The sequence below is a fragment of the Solanum dulcamara genome, chromosome 12 (assembly GCF_947179165.1).
Source record: "Solanum dulcamara chromosome 12, daSolDulc1.2, whole genome shotgun sequence".
In the NCBI taxonomy this organism is placed as follows: domain Eukaryota; kingdom Viridiplantae; phylum Streptophyta; class Magnoliopsida; order Solanales; family Solanaceae; genus Solanum; species Solanum dulcamara.
In genome coordinates, this window is record NC_077248.1 from 1,171,539 (window position 1) to 1,189,198 (window position 17,660).

At 33.4% G+C, this 17,660-nt stretch overlaps 3 protein-coding genes across 3 annotated transcripts; 2 read left to right on the top strand and 1 right to left on the bottom strand.

Annotated features, from left to right (window-relative positions):
• Nucleotides 1-1,708: 1,708 nt before the first annotated feature.
• LOC129876775 (peroxidase A2-like) lies at nt 1,709-4,369 on the top strand. Its single transcript, XM_055952271.1, has 4 exons — nt 1,709-1,939; nt 2,538-2,735; nt 3,135-3,300; nt 3,954-4,369. The coding sequence occupies exons 1-4, from the start codon at nt 1,709-1,711 to the stop codon at nt 4,367-4,369; spliced, it is 1,011 nt and encodes a 336-aa protein (XP_055808246.1).
• A 4,097-nt stretch (nt 4,370-8,466) lies between these two features.
• On the top strand, nt 8,467-10,623 carry LOC129877052 (uncharacterized). Its single transcript, XM_055952528.1, has 2 exons — nt 8,467-8,660; nt 9,131-10,623. The coding sequence occupies exon 2, from the start codon at nt 9,213-9,215 to the stop codon at nt 10,464-10,466; it is 1,254 nt and encodes a 417-aa protein (XP_055808503.1). The 5' UTR covers nt 8,467-8,660; nt 9,131-9,212; the 3' UTR covers nt 10,467-10,623.
• Nucleotides 10,624-13,105: 2,482 nt separating this feature from the next.
• Nucleotides 13,106-17,442, bottom strand: LOC129876199 (protein trichome birefringence-like). Its single transcript, XM_055951557.1, has 5 exons — nt 16,009-17,442; nt 15,073-15,265; nt 14,764-14,957; nt 14,505-14,663; nt 13,106-13,868 (listed from the first exon to the last, which is right to left on the bottom strand). Exons 1-5 carry the CDS (start codon nt 17,172-17,174, stop codon nt 13,514-13,516), a joined length of 2,067 nt encoding a protein of 688 aa, XP_055807532.1. The 5' UTR covers nt 17,175-17,442; the 3' UTR covers nt 13,106-13,513.
• Nucleotides 17,443-17,660: the final 218 nt, after the last annotated feature.

Consider the following 17,660-nt stretch of genomic DNA (forward strand, 5'->3'; position numbering starts at 1 on the left):
TTGAATCAAAATTATTGAGTTCTGTTGAATCTATAACTATACTCCAGCTTTCTTTCTGGGAATAAAGTCACATTTGTTAGCAGCACTTTATCCTCCAATATGGGACGTCTCTGTGAATCCAAATATAATTGTGACCCAATACGAGTATTAGACACCAAACGGAAACACCAGCACCCACCCACCCAAAAAAAAAATCATCGTTTTGATTTGTTTGTGTTACTTTCTTTTTTTATTTTGTTTCAAATAGAAAGATCTTTAATTTCAATTAATCACATGACATGTTTAAGACCATAAGATTAAAGGTCATTTTGATACATCCTACGCATCGTTAGTTTAAAATCACAAGATTTTCAAATGTTTTTTTATTTTCCTCAAACTTCGTGTCAAATCAAAATCGGATAAATAAATAGAAAATGGGAGGAGTAATAATAGTAGTAATCTTTTCCGTGTTAGAATCATCAAATACAGTTTAATGTGAGAAAAGGAACCAAGAAGGTCAACATTTTGATTTTCCTTTAATTATGGAGAATCTTTTTCAATATTCTATGCTAAATTTTTTACTTAATGTTATAATAATTAACATATAGCTAAATATTAATAGTACATTTGTTTTCTTGCCATTATACAATTAAAAACAATACTGTAGGAATAGTAATTACTTCTAATATCACGAGAAATACAGTACTCATATAAAAGCAAAATATCCTAAGATCACCAATTTCCTTTTTTGAGTAAGGCGTCTGAAGTTGTCAATAAAGGCACTATTTTCCTCCGTAAATCAAAAGTTGTTTGGTATACGAGATAAAGTGTGATATCTCACAACTAAGTTAGTTCAAAAAATAATAATCTCGGGATAATTTAGTCACGAATCGAATGACCCCTAGGATCATATGATTCACTGTTATCAAGATTATAATGAATGGATTTATGTGGCTAAATGGTATTTCATAAGGGTAAAAGGAAAATTTTAAAGTGAAATTCATTCTAATTATAGAAAGGTGACTTTTTTTTAGGACAAATTAAAAAGGAAAGAGCTACGAGCAGGACCCTTTCAATAGTAAATAAGCTTAAGAGCTAGGAGTTCGACGTCTAGATTGAGGCTCACTCATTGAAGTGTGACCGTAGATCTGGTCTTTCCAGGTGTGTCATATAAATTGGGATAGAGGGATAATAATAATAATTAATGAATGAATTGTTATGCAATGACTAGTAATTAAAGGATATTTTTTACATGAATTATTACATGATTCATGAAATTATTTCTCTGTGTGTCGTAGCTTAGGATCCGCGCTATTGCTATTGTTTAGGGGCGTCAAATTCGAGTTACGATTTTTTTTTTCTTTTCAAGAAAGAAGATGTTTCATGAAACATGAGAAGCAAATTAAGTCTTGAACCCAATTCACACCCCCAAAACTAGCTCAAATGGGAGGGGGATTGTCTGAGAGCCCAAAAATTTCCTCCTGGTCCAATGAGGAACACTTTCCATCAACACCCTCTCTCACGGCCGAATCTAATAGACATTCTTTACCTGGAGTTCCATTGTTCAGTACAACCCGTGACATTCAAGGACCAGGAGTACAAAAATCTTTTAGTAACAGTGTATCTAAATCCTTTACCTATATATTGAGGCTATAGAGCCAGAGATAAAAAGAAGCAAAAAAAAGAAAATTCTATAGCATAATAGCTTTCTTGGCCAAACAAATTAAAAATGGCTTCTTCTTATTCTTCATCTTTTAATTTCTCAGTAATTATATGCATTTTGCTTCTAGTTTTGAGCCTTTTCTTTAAATCACATGCTCAGTTAAATTCCAATTTTTATGATGATAAATGTCCAAATGTTTCGAATATTGTTCGATGTGTAATTCAACAAGCTTTGCAATCTGATGCACGTATTGGTGCTAGCCTCGTTCGACTTCATTTTCATGATTGCTTTGTTAATGTAAATGTTGCTAACATATATATTTCTGGAATTTTATTCTAAATAATTATTTCTTATTCGCAGTGATGGATTCAATCATGAGTTTGCTAGTTCAAAAAAGTACATCATATACATGCCAATTAGAATTTTAAGCATGTTCAATCAAATTGTCGAAATTAACTTACTTTGAAAAATGTTTTTTGTCAAAAGTTTTTCTGAAAAATAACAGTTTGTGTGTAGCTATTTCATTTAAAAATTCTTTTTTGTTAGTATTTTTGTGCTTGGCCAATTTTTATGTACTTTTCTAAAAGTGTGTTATTATGATAAAAGAAATGTTACTTCTAGTTAATTTGTTAAATATGAATTTTGTTATGTCTTGTTCTTAATAATGTTGTTTAAAAGCTGAAAAATAACTTCTGCTACCACTCAAAATCTATTTCATTACCAAAAAGCTTAACCAACATCTTTAAAGAAAATGCATTTTTTTAGCTTTTCAAAAATTTAGCTAAACAGACTAATATTCTTTCAACTCAAAACTTGCAATGTTTAAATTCTAAATCCCAAACTCACAACGTTAATTTGAGGATATTAAGTATTTTTTTTCCTGGTGAATGATTAGGGATGTGATGCATCAATATTGTTGGATAATAATGCAACTACAAATATAAAAAGTGAGAAAGATGCAACTCCAAATGTTAATTCCTTAAGGGGTTTTGATGTTGTTGACAACATTAAGGTTGCTGTTGAGAATTGTTGCCCTGGTGTTGTCTCTTGTGCTGATATTCTTGCTCTTGCTGCTGAATCCTCTATTTCTCTGGTAGGTAACATTATTCACTTCTATTAACATATATGTTTTGAGGACTTTTTAAAATTTGCGTCGTATTTGTGTCAGATTCTTCAAATTTTTTGAGGACCAACACACATTTATTGACCTTTTCATGATACTAGACATTAATACAACAATAACAACAACATACCAGTAATACTGAACTTTAATGCATATTTTGAAATATTTATGAAAAATTTAAAAACCTGTTTAAGGAACATAGGCGAAGCTATGATTTCGAGTTTATAGGTTCTATGAATTTTTGAAAAGGCAATTTAATTACTTAATTCTCAAAAAATTATCTATACATATTAAGTGGATTTTCATACACAAATACAAAATTTTAACCAACGTTATTTATTTATTTTTATTTTTTAAAATGGGGTGCAGGCAGGTGGTCCTTCATGGAATGTGTTATTAGGGAGAAGAGACAGCAGAAGAGCAAATCAAAGAGGAGCTAATACTTCTATTCCTTCTCCTTTTGAAGGCATAAATAATATTACTACAAAGTTTTCTGTTGTTGGCCTTAACATTACTAATCTAGTGGCGTTATCAGGTATATATCAGATCATCTAAAAGATAATTATAAGTGAATATATAAAAAAAAGTAAAAATAAAGTATACTTCAAGTTACAAGAAGTTTATTAAAATACTATATAAAAAAATTATTTGTAACTATTAATATATATAAGTTAAATCAATAATTATGATGTATTTGATATAACGGAAGTCATTTTTTAATAATTGATTATAGTTTTAAAAGGGGGAGATGACTTCCCTCACATATGGTAAAAGTTATAGTCCTTACTAGCTATTATCTTAATTAATAACTTCATATTACTTGATCCAACGACTAATTAACACATAATCATTTATTATTAATCTTTAATATGTATTTTCTTTAACAAATATTTTTCACTAACAATTCAAATATCTGACATGAAAATTAACTCTGTCATACTAAATACTCTCACAACATCAACTAGCTACATTTCAATCATAAATAAGTTTGGTTGACTATATAAATCGTCTGCACTATATAAAAAAGTGAAGAATTAGTTGCGTAATCTATCATTAAATTGCTCGAAAAGTCCGTAACTGGACTTTTCGTGAATTCATCATTCATTTTATTAAATGAACGATGAATTTTTACTATTTAATGATATAAATTGTTCATCGCTAATTATTTTTTATTTTTTTTGCCATTAGGTGCTCACACATTTGGACGTTCCCAATGTCGTTTATTTCGTGAGAGGCTTTACAATTTTAATGGCACTGGAAATCCTGATCCCACATTAAACACTACTTATTTAGCCAAATTAATGCAAATATGTCCACAAAATGGAAGTAACACTGCTTTGGCTAATCTTGATCTCACAACTCCAAATCTATTTGATAACAATTATTTTACAAATTTGCAGAATAAAAATGGTCTTTTGGAGTCAGATCAAAAATTATTTTCAGCAAATGGTGCATCAGAAATTTCCAATATTGTTAAAATATTTAGCAGGGACCAAAATGTCTTTTTTCAGAGCTTTGTGGAGTCAATGATTAATATGGGAAATATTAGTCCATTAACAGGGACTAATGGAGAAATTAGATTAGATTGTAAGAGAGTCAATTAAAGGAAGTTTTATTTTGTTTAGATTAATCTTCTCATGTATCATTATTAGCAGCTGTGTGTGATTTCTATTCGATGGGTTCAATCTATATGTATTCATCGTTGAATTTACTGTATTTTTAAAATTATGATTCAAAACTTTATATATATTGAAATTTTAGTGATTTTTACACATATATCTAGACATTGTAACGAAAAAGTTAAATTCGATTGAACCTAGTAAGTAGTAATTACTCTCTTCATGTATACCCGCGCATGAGGAGTCGAACAATTTTTTTCCTTTGATTATAATTTCTTGAACAAGATTATGTACCACTAAATACATTACACTTTTAGATTTATATATTCAAAATCTCATACATGTTGAATTTTTGGTATTTTCGTGTATATATTCAGACGTCATATCAAAAATATTGGATTCAATTAAATCCTATCATAATTACGCTCCCCATTTGCCTCTATTTGAAGTATCAAAACATTTTTTTTCTTATATAATTTCCTCAACTAGACTATATATTGTTGGACACATTCTTTTGAAATCTTGTATTTAATTAGAATCTCATATACGTCGAATTGTTTTGTTATTTTTCACATATATATATATTTAAATATCGTGTCAAAAATATTGAATTCGATTGAATGAGTAATTTCCTCAATTGGACCATGTACCACTGTCTGAAGCCTAATGATTGGGAGCTTAGAAGCTTCATGCATCTTGTAGTTTTCAAAGTCATGGGGGCTAAAGAAATTTTGCACAAAGTGTTATCAATTAAGTGGTTGTCCACTTTACAATTGTGGATGGTCCTTTTGTACGTGGGGCCTACTGAAAGTGGGCAAGTTGCTCACTAGTTTTCTCTTTCTTCCGGCTATAAATTGCCAGTTTTTTGGCAATAAAAAAACAAACACACACACTGAAATTTTCTCTCATAGTCTTTATCTCTTTCTCTTACTCTTTCCTTCTTATTTTGCTAAGTAAGTTATTTAATAATACGTTATCACCACGAAACTCTTAAAAAATTTTAGAAAATTAACTTCTATATCAGGTATATCTACTAAAAAAATTTAATTTTAGTTGTCTTTGTTATTTTTAAATTAATTTCATCATGTCAAAATTGGAGTTTGTGACACTTGATATTTCTGGCAAAAATTATCTCATGGGTACTTGATGCTGAAATTCACCTTACCGCTAAGGGTCTTGGTGATACTATAATCAAAGAAAATAAAGCATCAAGTCAGGATAAAGCGAAGGCTATAATTTTCCTTCGTCATCATCTAGAAGAAAGCCTGAAGGTTGAATACTTGACAGCGAAAGATCCACTTGAATTGTGGAAAGATTTAAAAGGGGGGTATGACCACACCAGGGCAACGGTATTGCCAAGGGCTCATTATGAGTGGATGCACTTATTGTTTCAAGATTTTAAAACTGTAATTGAGTATAATTCTGTTGTATTTAGAATAACTTCTCAATTAAAATTATGTGAGAAAATTATAAATGACGAGGACATGTTGAAAAAGACACTAACTATTTTTCATGTCTCTAATGTGATATTACAACAGCAATACCATGAAAAATGTTTTCAAAAATACTCTGAATTAATCTCATGTCTTCTGGCGCCTGAACAACATAATGCTCTTTTTATTAAAAATTATGAAGTTCGTCCCACTAGAACTGCTCCATTACCAGAAGCAAATGTGGTAGAAGCACATGGTCAGTCTGAAAGAAGACAAAATAAAAATAAAGGCCACAATAATGTGCGTGGATGTGGCAATGGCAGAAGATGATATAATGATCATCGTGTTGGTGGTCAACATAAAAGGGAGAACAATATGAGTTCTCAAAGTGGCCTTTCAAGAAGTAATTGGCATCGTTGTGGCATGAAAGGCCGCTGAAAAAATGAATGTCGGACGCCTGATCATTTTGTAAGCTTTATCAAAATTCCTTCAAAAGAAAGGCAAATAAAGACGGTGCCTCTTCTTTTAATGTTCAGATAGAGTCACATTTGGTCTTTAAAAATAATGTTAAGGCAAGACCTTCGCATAATGATAATATTATACGATTTACAATATGTTGTCGTTTTTTATGTACTTTTTATTATCATATTTTTACGTTTCTCTATTTAAAAGAAAAGAAGAAAAAATGACTTATGTTTTTTTAGCAATATTGTTACTTTTTTTATATCTTATAATGTATTTTTATTTTATGAAGATAAATAAATTTATCAGTCTTCAATTGGATCCAAGATGAGTAATGAAGATATGTGCCTTTTGGATAGTGCCACAACTCATACGATATTAAAAGAAAAAAAAATATTTCTGTCATTTGATTATGAAAAAGGGTTATGTCAATACAATATCCGGTAGTACAAAATTAATTAAAGTCTCTGGAAGAGCGGTCTTATTACTACCTGGAGGAACGATATTTGTAATTGATAATGCATTGTATTGTAGTAAGTCTCAAAGAAACTTGTTAAGTTCAAGGTCATTCGCCAAAATGGCTATCATATTGAGACTGCGAATGAAGAAAAGGTTGAATACCTTTATATTACTACAATAAATACGGAGAAGAAAATTGTGCACGAAAAATTACCTGCACTTTCTTCTAGATTGTACCATGCAAATATTGGTACTGTTGAATCACATACCATAGTAAACAAAAGGTTTACTGATTCTAATAAATTCATCATTTGGCATGACCGGTTGGGTCATCCCGTTTATAATATGATGCGCAGAATTATTGAGAATTCACATGGACACACTTTGAAGAATCAGAAAATTCTTCAATCTAAGGAATTCTCTTGTGTTGCTTGTTCTCAAGAAAAACTGCTTATTAAACCATCAACAACTACGGTTGGGATTGAATCCCCTGATTTTCTGAAACGTATATAGGGTGATATATGTGGGTCAATTCACCCTTCATGTGGATCATTTAAATATTATATAGTATTGATAAATACATCTACAAGATGATCACATGTGTGCTTATTATCAACTCGCAACATGGCTTTTGAGAGATTGGTAGACCAAAATTATAAGGTTAAGAGCATAATTTCTAGATTGTGCAATAAAGACAATTCGTCTTGATAATGCTGGTGAATTTACATCTCAATCCTTTAATGATTATTGTATGTCGGTTGGAATAAAAGTTGAACATCCGGTCGCTCATGTTCATACTCAAAATGGTCTAGGAGAATCATTGATTAAACACCTCCAATTGATAGCTAGACCATTGTTAATGAGGATAAAACTTCCTCTTTCGGTATGGGGCATGCTATTTTGCATGCAACAGCACTTGTGCACATAAGATCGATAAATTTTCATGAATTTTCTCCATTACAATTGGCTTTTGGAAGGGATCCAAATATATCCCATCTTAGAATATTTGGGTGTGCGGTATATGTCCCAATTGCTCTACCGCACCGCACAAAGATGGATCCCCAAAGAAGATTGAGAATTTATGTTGGGTATGAATCTCCCTCTATTATAAAATATTTGGAACTTGTGATTGGAGATTTATTTACGCAAGATTCGTTGATTGTCATTTTGATGAATCAGTATACCAACGTTAGGGGGAGTACATAAGCAATTGGAAAATGAGATAGATTAAAATTCATTATCACTATTTTATTTAGATCTTTGAACAAATCAATGTGAGCAAGAAGTTCAAAAGATGATTTATTTACAGAATATTGCAAATCAATTGCAAGATGCATTTATTAACCTTCCACGAATTACTAAATTGCATATCCCAGCAGCTAATGATCAAATTCGAGTTAATGTCCCGATAGGATAAATTATTCAGTCAAATGAGTCTAGGCCACGTTTAAAACATGGAAGATCATTTGATTCCAAAGATAAAAATTCTCAAAAAAGAAAAGGAATAAATGATCAAGATAATTATAATTTGGGGACAATTGCTCAAGAAGAGCCTAGAGACACACCTCATTTAGGGGAAGTGGGATCCACTTGCCTACATGGATGATGATGTTGGCATGAATTGGGATACACACCTCATTTAGGGGAAGTGAGAAAATTGCTTACGTGTGCAGAGACAATAACGCCCCCCCCCCCCTGGCGAAGCCCACCCCCCTCTTGAACTTCCTCTGTATCTGAGCTGGTTCTCTCTACTTTCTCGGGTTGGAATCAAACCCGAATTACTCACAAAATCTTCTCTTTCTCTATACTAGTGGACCAGATCCCTAATTCACTCAGACATGGAAAATCCACTGAAAATTGCGCTAATTTCATAGCAATTATACCTGATTTCTTTCATCAAAATCCAATCTTGCTGACTCAAGGTCTTTCTCTCTCTCTATCTTTTTGCTTTACTTTCTTAAACAAAAAAAAAAAACATAAATTTAATTGATTTTAATTAAGAAAAACGGGTTCTAAATTGTGGGTTTTCAGCTGATTATAGAAATTTATTCTCATCTAGGCTCACAATCTTAGTGACCCTTTTTGATTTTTTTCCATTTTCATGTGTTAAATTGCTGTTGTTTTTGTTCTTAATGCGATTTACCCAGAAAAGATTACACCTTTCTTGGAATTGTTGGTCCAGCTGTTCTTGGTTTTGATTTATTGTTGTATAAATTATTTGGGGTTTTCAATTGATTTTGTTCTGACCTGAGAAATGTTAGGGTTTCTGCTCAAATTAAGCTGCTTGATTTTGGGGTTGATTTATCTGAGTGGAATAGTAGTAGAAGGTTGAGGGTTTTCATTCAATTGATTTAAAAGGGAATCTTGTTTGTTTTTTTTTCATTTGGTATAGTGGGAAAGCTCGAGTCTTTTACCTCGTTTAGCTTGGAAATTGGAGCTTCTTGTAGTTCTTTATTTTTGTTGGTTGAATTGTCATGGGGGATAGTACACCCAATACAATGAATCTTGATCTGAATTTGGGACCTGTTGAAAGTCCTACTGATGATTCTGAGCCTGTTCCTGCAACATTTCCCATTGAAGAAATGAATTTAGAGGACCTGTTAGATGGTTATCGATTTAGGGAAGTTGTTAGGCAAAGGAGGAGCAGATGGCGGTCAGCTTTGAGAAACATTCCTGTCCCTGCAGAAGCTAGAAGTATTGCGATGGAATTCATTGGTAGGAGTGAATCACAAACAGATGATGTTGTTACTGAGGAGAGACCCTCGGAAGTGGAAAATACATGTGATAACAATAATGGGTATTCACATGATGAGATTCTGGGGAAAAAAGAAGACAGTGAAAAGGGTAATAGTGAGGAAGGGGGAAGCTTCTTTGATTGCAATATATGCCTGGACTTGTCGAAAGAACCTGTTGTGACTTGTTGTGGTCACTTGTTTTGTTGGCCATGTCTTTATCGGTGGTTACATCTCCATTCGGATGCAAAGGAATGTCCTGTTTGTAAAGGGGAAGTGACTATGAAGAATGTAATCCCAATTTATGGACGTGGAACTAATGTACGGGAGCCTGAAGAAGATTCAACTCTGAAAATCCCTCATAGGCCTCAAGCAAGGCGTGTTGAGAGCTGGAGGCAGACTATTCAAAGGACAGCATTCACCATTCCAATGGAAGAAATGATTCGCCGTCTTGGCAGTAGATTTGATTTGTCTCAGCTACAACAGCAGAATTCCGAAGGTTCTCATGAATTACCTGAGCGAAGCAGCTCACTGCTCAACCGTATTCTTACTTCCAGGGGACGCAGAGAACAGAATCCTGTTCTGCCTTCTGATGATGTGGTTGACTTGACACAGACCAGTCCAACTAACTCTGATGTGTGGGAAACCCGTCGTCTTTCTTCTCTGTTACTCCGTAGATCGAATTCACATCGAGCTGCTAATTATGCCAATCTTGCTTCTGCCTTTGGTTCTGGTGGAAGGCTGGTTGAGCCATACTTCCGTAGTAACACTGTGGAGAGAAATCAGGAGCAGCCTCTACCAGTTGAAGATAGAGATTCAGTTTCGAGCATTGCTGCTGTTATACACTCAGAGAGTCAAACAGTGGATACTGCTGCTGAAATAGATTCTAGGGTGTCCCTTTCTACATCATCTTCCAGAAGAAGAAATGATGCTTCCAGAATTTCAGACGTGGATAGTGGAGATTCACGTGCACCTAGGAGGAGGAGGCTAAACTGATTTGTGTTCTTCTTATCATGTTCGGCCTCCCAAGCGCACACACACCTGCCCCCCTTTCCCCGTATGGCATTGATATTTCTGAGTTTCTTTAGGCATATTGGTAGGAAATGTACTCTTTTCCTTGAGTTTCATAATACCTTTTCCCGTTTGCTGCTTAGTCTTGTACCATTAGTTTCCTTATCCGCCTGGTCCAAGCTTTCCAGCTGCAAGTCATATGAAAAGAAAAAAACTTGTTTAAATAATCGCGCAAAATTGTCTTTTACCTCTGTAAATAACCATGCAAATGGTAGTTTTGTTGGTATACCTGCTCTTGATGTCCTCAATAAATTGAATTTTTATCCATATAATCCCTTCCAGTGTCTTACTTGGTTTGGTATTTCTGTGAGCATTAAAATGGTGTCTCGTCCCCCTTGTATCAGTGTGGCTGTAAGTGCTGGATTGTACTTATGGAAATGGCAGAAATTATCTCTTCTCCTGAAACTCCCTTTTTCTAATACTTTGGAATTAAGCTATGTTAGTAACTTTCATTCAAATTCTCTGGTTATATTGGTATTGATTATGTTTTTGGATGTTACTAGCTTAAGGATAAATCATCAGGTGTATTTTGAAGTTAACCTCCTTTCACAAGTGTAGAAACACTTTATATTCTTCAATAATTGAAGAAGTCTTCTATGCAGCTCTGCATACCACAGTGTACTGCGATATGGGAACTGCAGCAATTTTAGAGTCTTAGCATCACCCACTGTATTGAGCTTAAGAGCTTTTGGACTTTACAACAACAACTATGTCTCTCAGTCCCAAACAAGTCGAGTAACTATGTCTCTCAGTCCCAAACAAGTCGGGTTTGGCTATATGAATCTTGACTATTTCATTTAAGCTTAGCTCATGCTAAGCTTTTGAACTTTGACTGAATAAATTTAATCTTAAGATGTAAACAACATTTGTTTGTTTCCTTGTTTCAAAATCTTTATATATAAGATCAACGAGTACTAGAGTAATCATAAAAAAGATGAGTAATTGTTCAATATAACATCTTTTACAGGAGTACTCTTTTCTTTAAAAGAATTATTTCATATAAATGTTACAATGTTCATAGTTACCTCTTAGGTGAATCTAATATTAAAATATAAGAGGAAAATGAAAATCTTTATAAGGCCAATCACAAGTTCATGCGATGCGTCCATTTTTGGTTCAATGATGGTACAATTCGATAAACACATTCGTAGATTATGTTAGCCAAATCAGACAATATGTGTCATGAGCTGAATTTCGTGATAATATGATATCAGAGCCTAATATTCTCTCCGTACAATCGTGGGACAAAATTCAAGAAGGATACTAAGTATCTAAGAGGGGTGTATGCGACATTCATAACAGAGGGCAGACCATTAAGAACATGTGGAAGAGAAGGGTTGACATGCTTGTAAGCAGACAAGTTTCGAAATAAAGGTACATGTTATAGCTTAGGCAAATCTCATATCAAAATGAGAGAAGAACGTAAAGAGCTTTATAAGAAATACGTATAAATTTATATAATACACACTTTTAAGCTCAATAATAACATAAGAATAAATTCACGATGTCTATTTAGTCGAAACAAACGATAAGTAGCATGTGCCTGACAATTTTGGTCCAAAAAAATGATACATAAATGAGATACTATTTGATAGTGGATAGATACGTAATCTAAGCTAAAGTCATGAACAATTAACCTCATTAAATTGCATGGTCCCCTGTGAAGTAATCAATTCAAATTGAACAGTTGGACCACTCTTTCTAATAAAGTTGAAGACAACCCATAAATAGCTCTATACCAAATTCCCTTATTACCCATTTGGTCCAAAACATACTCTTTCGGTTCTAATTTATATATAACATATTTGGTTTTACTTAATATAAGAAAGAATGATATATTTCTTTTATTTAATAACATTATCAATATTTTAGTCATATTGAATTTCACTTATTTGGCAAAAAGCCTACAGAGAATTCATTTTAAATCCACTCAAAATAGAATTTTTCAAAGAAGTAGGATTTGCTTATTTTCTATTTAAATATGTTATATATATAATGTTTTTTCTCTTATCGTAAAGTCTACATTTGCTTGCATGTTATTACTCTACGTTCAAGTTAACGTACGAAAAACTAAAGCATTCTTGCACGTCCTAAAGTGTTTGCTTAAGATCCAAGAACAATAAAACATAGTAATTAATTAGAAATCTTCAGGAATTAAGGTATTAGATTTGGTTGACTTAACTTTCACGGTGAATTTAATATGGTAACCTAGAAAATAAGATACTCATATAAGTAATTTGTTATAACTGGTTAAATAATACTTAAATGTAATTTTTTTTGTGTATAAATAACTAGAAAACTTATAGAAAAACACCCCATGTGAACTACAAAAAATAAACATGATTAAAAATATTAAAGAAATATTTGAACTATTTTTCCCTAAATAGTCCAACACGACAAGCTCTCTTATTATCAAACAGCTAATTTTCACAGGCAAGCAGAGATGTCATGTGTAACATGGACTTAATTAGATCCCTTAATTACGCACAACAATTAAGAAAAATGCTACTCCATGTCACAAACAACAATTTTAAATAATAAATAATGTCTACAAAACCCCTTGATCCAACAAACATAATTAATCGTATGATTCATTAAATTATTCAAAATAAATAATTTAAGAATATAATTTACATTGTTGAGCCCATTAAGAAACCACACTCCAAGCCTGACACAAGCATCAGTGACTGATTCCACAGCTCAAACCAGTGACTGATTCCACAGCTCAAACCAGTAATGTATAGAGATCACACGGAAACAACATTATTGTTGCTCCGAGGCTCCCCTTCAAAAGAATGGGAGAGGGGAATTACTATTAAGTACAAATATCTCTCCTAAGGAAACTTCTCTACTTTTCGCTTATATAGTCTATATAAACATTACTCTTCCCATGATCTTGTATAATCGAGAAATTTTTTAGGGTCAGTGGTGGTCTTACCATTTGACACTTGGTGAATAATGAACCCGACCCTCTACGACTTCTTGTCATCTTGTTGTTTTTGATGTTGATTTACTAAAATCTTGGCATATAGCAATTCATTCCAAGTATCAGGTACACCAGGGAGGCACCAATGACTACAATCTTGGAACAACAATGGTGATTTCTTCTCTTCAATTGTAAATTTTTGTTTCCTATATATTGATGGATGACCATCTTTTCTAAAATCTGTCATTCTTGTGACATTGAGATATGAGACTTGACTTTTCATCCCTTTTAAAACTCTTTCTAATACATTCATCTTTGATGGATATGGAGTAAGATATGTGGTGTTCTTGATTGGTTCTGTTTCATGGTCACAAGCTCCACCTGAATTCCATTGTCCACCACTGCAGAAAAAAAATAGATAGTTTTAAGTAAAACAATGATATATCGAAAACAGTCTTTCTATCCCACAAAGGTAGGGGAACAATGATATATCGAAAACAGTCTTTCTACCCCCACAAAGGTAGGGGTGAGGTCTGTGTTACATTCTACCCACCACAGACTCCAGTTATGGAATTACGCTTAGTATGTTGTTGTAATGATATAATATTAATAGGAAAAAGCTATGATACTCGGACTCTTTAAAAATGTTGTCAAGTGCTTGTCGGATCCTCCAAAGAAGTGCATTGTTCGAGGTTCTAACACGGTACAGTAACATTTTTGTAGAGTCCGAGCAACATAGGACAAAAGAACAAATAGGTTATGCATGAACAAGAAGTTGATTTCACGAATGGTCGTTTAATTTTATCTGCGGCAACGGTAGAATCACAAAACTATTTACCTTAATGTGACAAAAAAATAGTTCTGTGATTGTACCGTTACCGCGGAAACCAAAGATAGTTTTGTGACTTTACTGTTATAGTGAATAAAGTTCGGTAACCGCAGGTGAAAACCAAACGTGAAATTAACCGATGAATAATGATGCTACTATAGAAAAGAGAACTTGGGCTATGGACAAGTAAATGTAATCTGGGATTTACCTAAAATGAGACGCAGAATAACCTCTGAAGAGAACAAATGTTTTCTTAGGATTTACATGGGAATCAACCCATCTTCCCCATGTTGTTAAAGCTTTTCGAAATGCCTCAAGAACATCTAATTCGCTGTACACGTGACTTCCTTCTTGATAATAGTCCTTCCTGTAACATGAAGCATAGTTTAATGTAAAATTATATTCTTAAAGCATAAACAACAACAGAATATACATATTGATGAAAATAAAATACAATAAAATCTTACCCTAAGGAAGTTTTCTCGTGTGTCCACCAGTGGCCGGTGTTGAAGACTAAAATATCTGCGTTTTTATATTTATCAGCAGACTGTCCGATTAAATCAAGTCGAAGTGTTTCCTTCTTCACTCCTTTTTTATCTGCATATTCCCATTCTTGAACCAAGAAAGGAGATGCAAAGAATTCCACTCTGCAATTGTACTCCTAAAATATAGAAAAAATGAAAGATGTTAAGTCTAATAGTAGCTATGTTGCTCGGACTCTTCAAAAAATGTCATTGGGTGCGTGTAGAGGATCCGACACGGGTAAGGTATCTTACCTCAAATAGAAATGAATATGAAGCCTCTGTCCTAAAATGTTGTCTGCCAGATTCTTCATAAACTTTTTTCTGATCTTTGACACAGTTTCTAAGAATGCAAACAAGGGATTCCCACATGTTCCTATTGAGAGAATCACCGACAAATACTAATCGCTTTCCTCTCAATAATTCCAGCATATGAGTTCCATTCAATCTGTCAACAAGTTCCAAAAGGCAATTGTTAGAAGACTTCAAGAATACAGATAAATGATTTGATCCCGAAGAAGCAAAACAAGTACGACTAGCCTGTCATAAGATCTATTTACAATGTAGTTGATGAAAAAGATCAACTTTGAGATAATAATCAGTAAACTAGATCAAATCTGACAGATGATGAACAAAAAAGAAAAATGCCATATTCCCACAAGCAATGGAATTTTTTTGAGTGAATGAAAGCTCAAAAAGAATAGGATCCTTGAAGCCTCTAATTTGGAACAACAACAACACTACTTCAGTCCCAAACAAGTTGAAGTCGGCCTAAATTGGAGCTCATAAACAACAAAGACATTGCTTCAGTCCCAAACAAGTGGAAGTCGGCCTAAAATAGAGCTCATAAACAACAACAGCATCGCTTCAGTCCTAAACAAGTTGAAGTTGGCCTAATTTGGAGTTCTCAATGATCTTGTACTAAGTTTGGGAGGCCAAACTCAATTTGTAACAATTTGCACATCAATGATCAACGGAGACTGTTTTCACTAAAATAAAATGAAAAAAAGTTGTAGTCGGCCTAATTTGGAACTCATAAACAACAACTACTATGCCTCAGTCCAAACAAGTTGGGATCGATTATATGAATCCTACTTCTTCATTTAAGCTCAACTCATGTCAATTTGGAGTTCATAGACCAGATAAATTTATATAATATTAGAATTAAGTTGAGCATAACTAAATTCTTACCTTGGAAGAGTACAGCCATTTGGCTTCCATTTCATCTTCATGTGATTATTATCAGGTCTACCATTGAGAAAACAGTTAAATTGTTCATCAATCAGAGAACAAGAGCCAGGTTTATACAGAGGGTAAGACTCATCTTTCACCCAATTTCCATCAAAGAAATCACAACTCAATAAAGACTTAACCAAATCTTCATCCCTCTTCTTCTTTGCCGACACATCTGAATTTGTACCATTACTCTGGCTTTTCATAAATGAAGAAGTGAAATTACCCTTCACTCCCTTTTCTGCAATTTCCTTCTCTTTACTCCCACTACCAGATTTTGATGCTGAATTTGCTGTCTGATTCACACTTTCTGGTGACTTTTCCAATGAATCTTTACTCTGATTTGCCTTCAAGTTTCCAACTTTATCATCGAAATCTTTACTTTTTGGCTGATTTTTTGATGATTCTTGATCCGATATTGGTGCTACTGCTGACACATTGACAGAAGGCTTAGAGGGGGTTTTAAAGACTCCATTTTTATCATCAAAATCTTTGCTTTGGGGCTGATTCTTCACACTTGATGATTCTTGATCCAACCCAGATGAAGATTTTGATGCTACTGCTGACACATTGACAGAAGGCTTTGATGGATTTTTCAAGACTCCATTTTTATCATCAAAATCTTTACTTTGGGGCTGATTCTTCACACTTGATGATTCTTGATCCAACCCAGATGAAGATACTGGAGCTACTGCTGACACATTGACAGAAGGCTTCAAGGGGCTTTGCAAGACTTCATCTTTATCATGTGAATCATTCTTCAGAGGCTCAAAATTGGAGTTTTGGGATCTGGGGTTAGTAAAATTTTGAAGTTGCTGTGAGGAATTGGGGAAAAAGTAAGAATAAACTGAAGAGAAGTGAGATCTAGAAGATTCATCAGAAAAAGCAGTTCCACTACTACTACTACTGCTGCTGCTTAAAGAAAAGATATTTGTGAACCATGGAGAAGAAGAGTTAGGGGAAGGACTAAAAGCCAAGAAAAAAGTAACAAGAATGAAAACAAACATGAACCCATATGCACAAGTAACAGTTCTTCTTGTTTTAAGAAAAGAGAAGTGAGTTTTCAGGTCTGTAATGAGAGTTTTTTCACCATTAATTGGTGTATATTTTGCTGTATCAGCCATATCTGCCTAGTGGGGTGTTTATTTTTAGAAGAAAAACAGAGTTTTTGGGCGAGAAACACAATGTATAGATACAAGTTCAGATGAGGAAAACAAGAAGAAAGAAGAATGATAAAGCCTTGAGAAATGAGATAGAAGTTAAAAAGGCAGCAGATGGCAAATGGAGAGAGAGAGAGAGAGAAGAGGAAGAAGAAAGTTGGGCTGTATAAAGCGTGTTGTGTGGAATGTAGACTCTCAATGTGTACTTCTGCCAGACACAGTGTGTGTCTTGCGGAAAAACACTTCACGTCATGAGTCATCAAAAAAATATATATATACACGTATCTATTAACTTGCCGTTCATAAATAAGTGTTTAAATTTGTATTAACCTAAATAATTAGACACACATACTTTATGTTCTACGATATATAACCGATATTATATATGGTATAATATAAATTAGTTTGAGTATCTCACACAAAGTAGAATGTATGACACAATGTATGTAT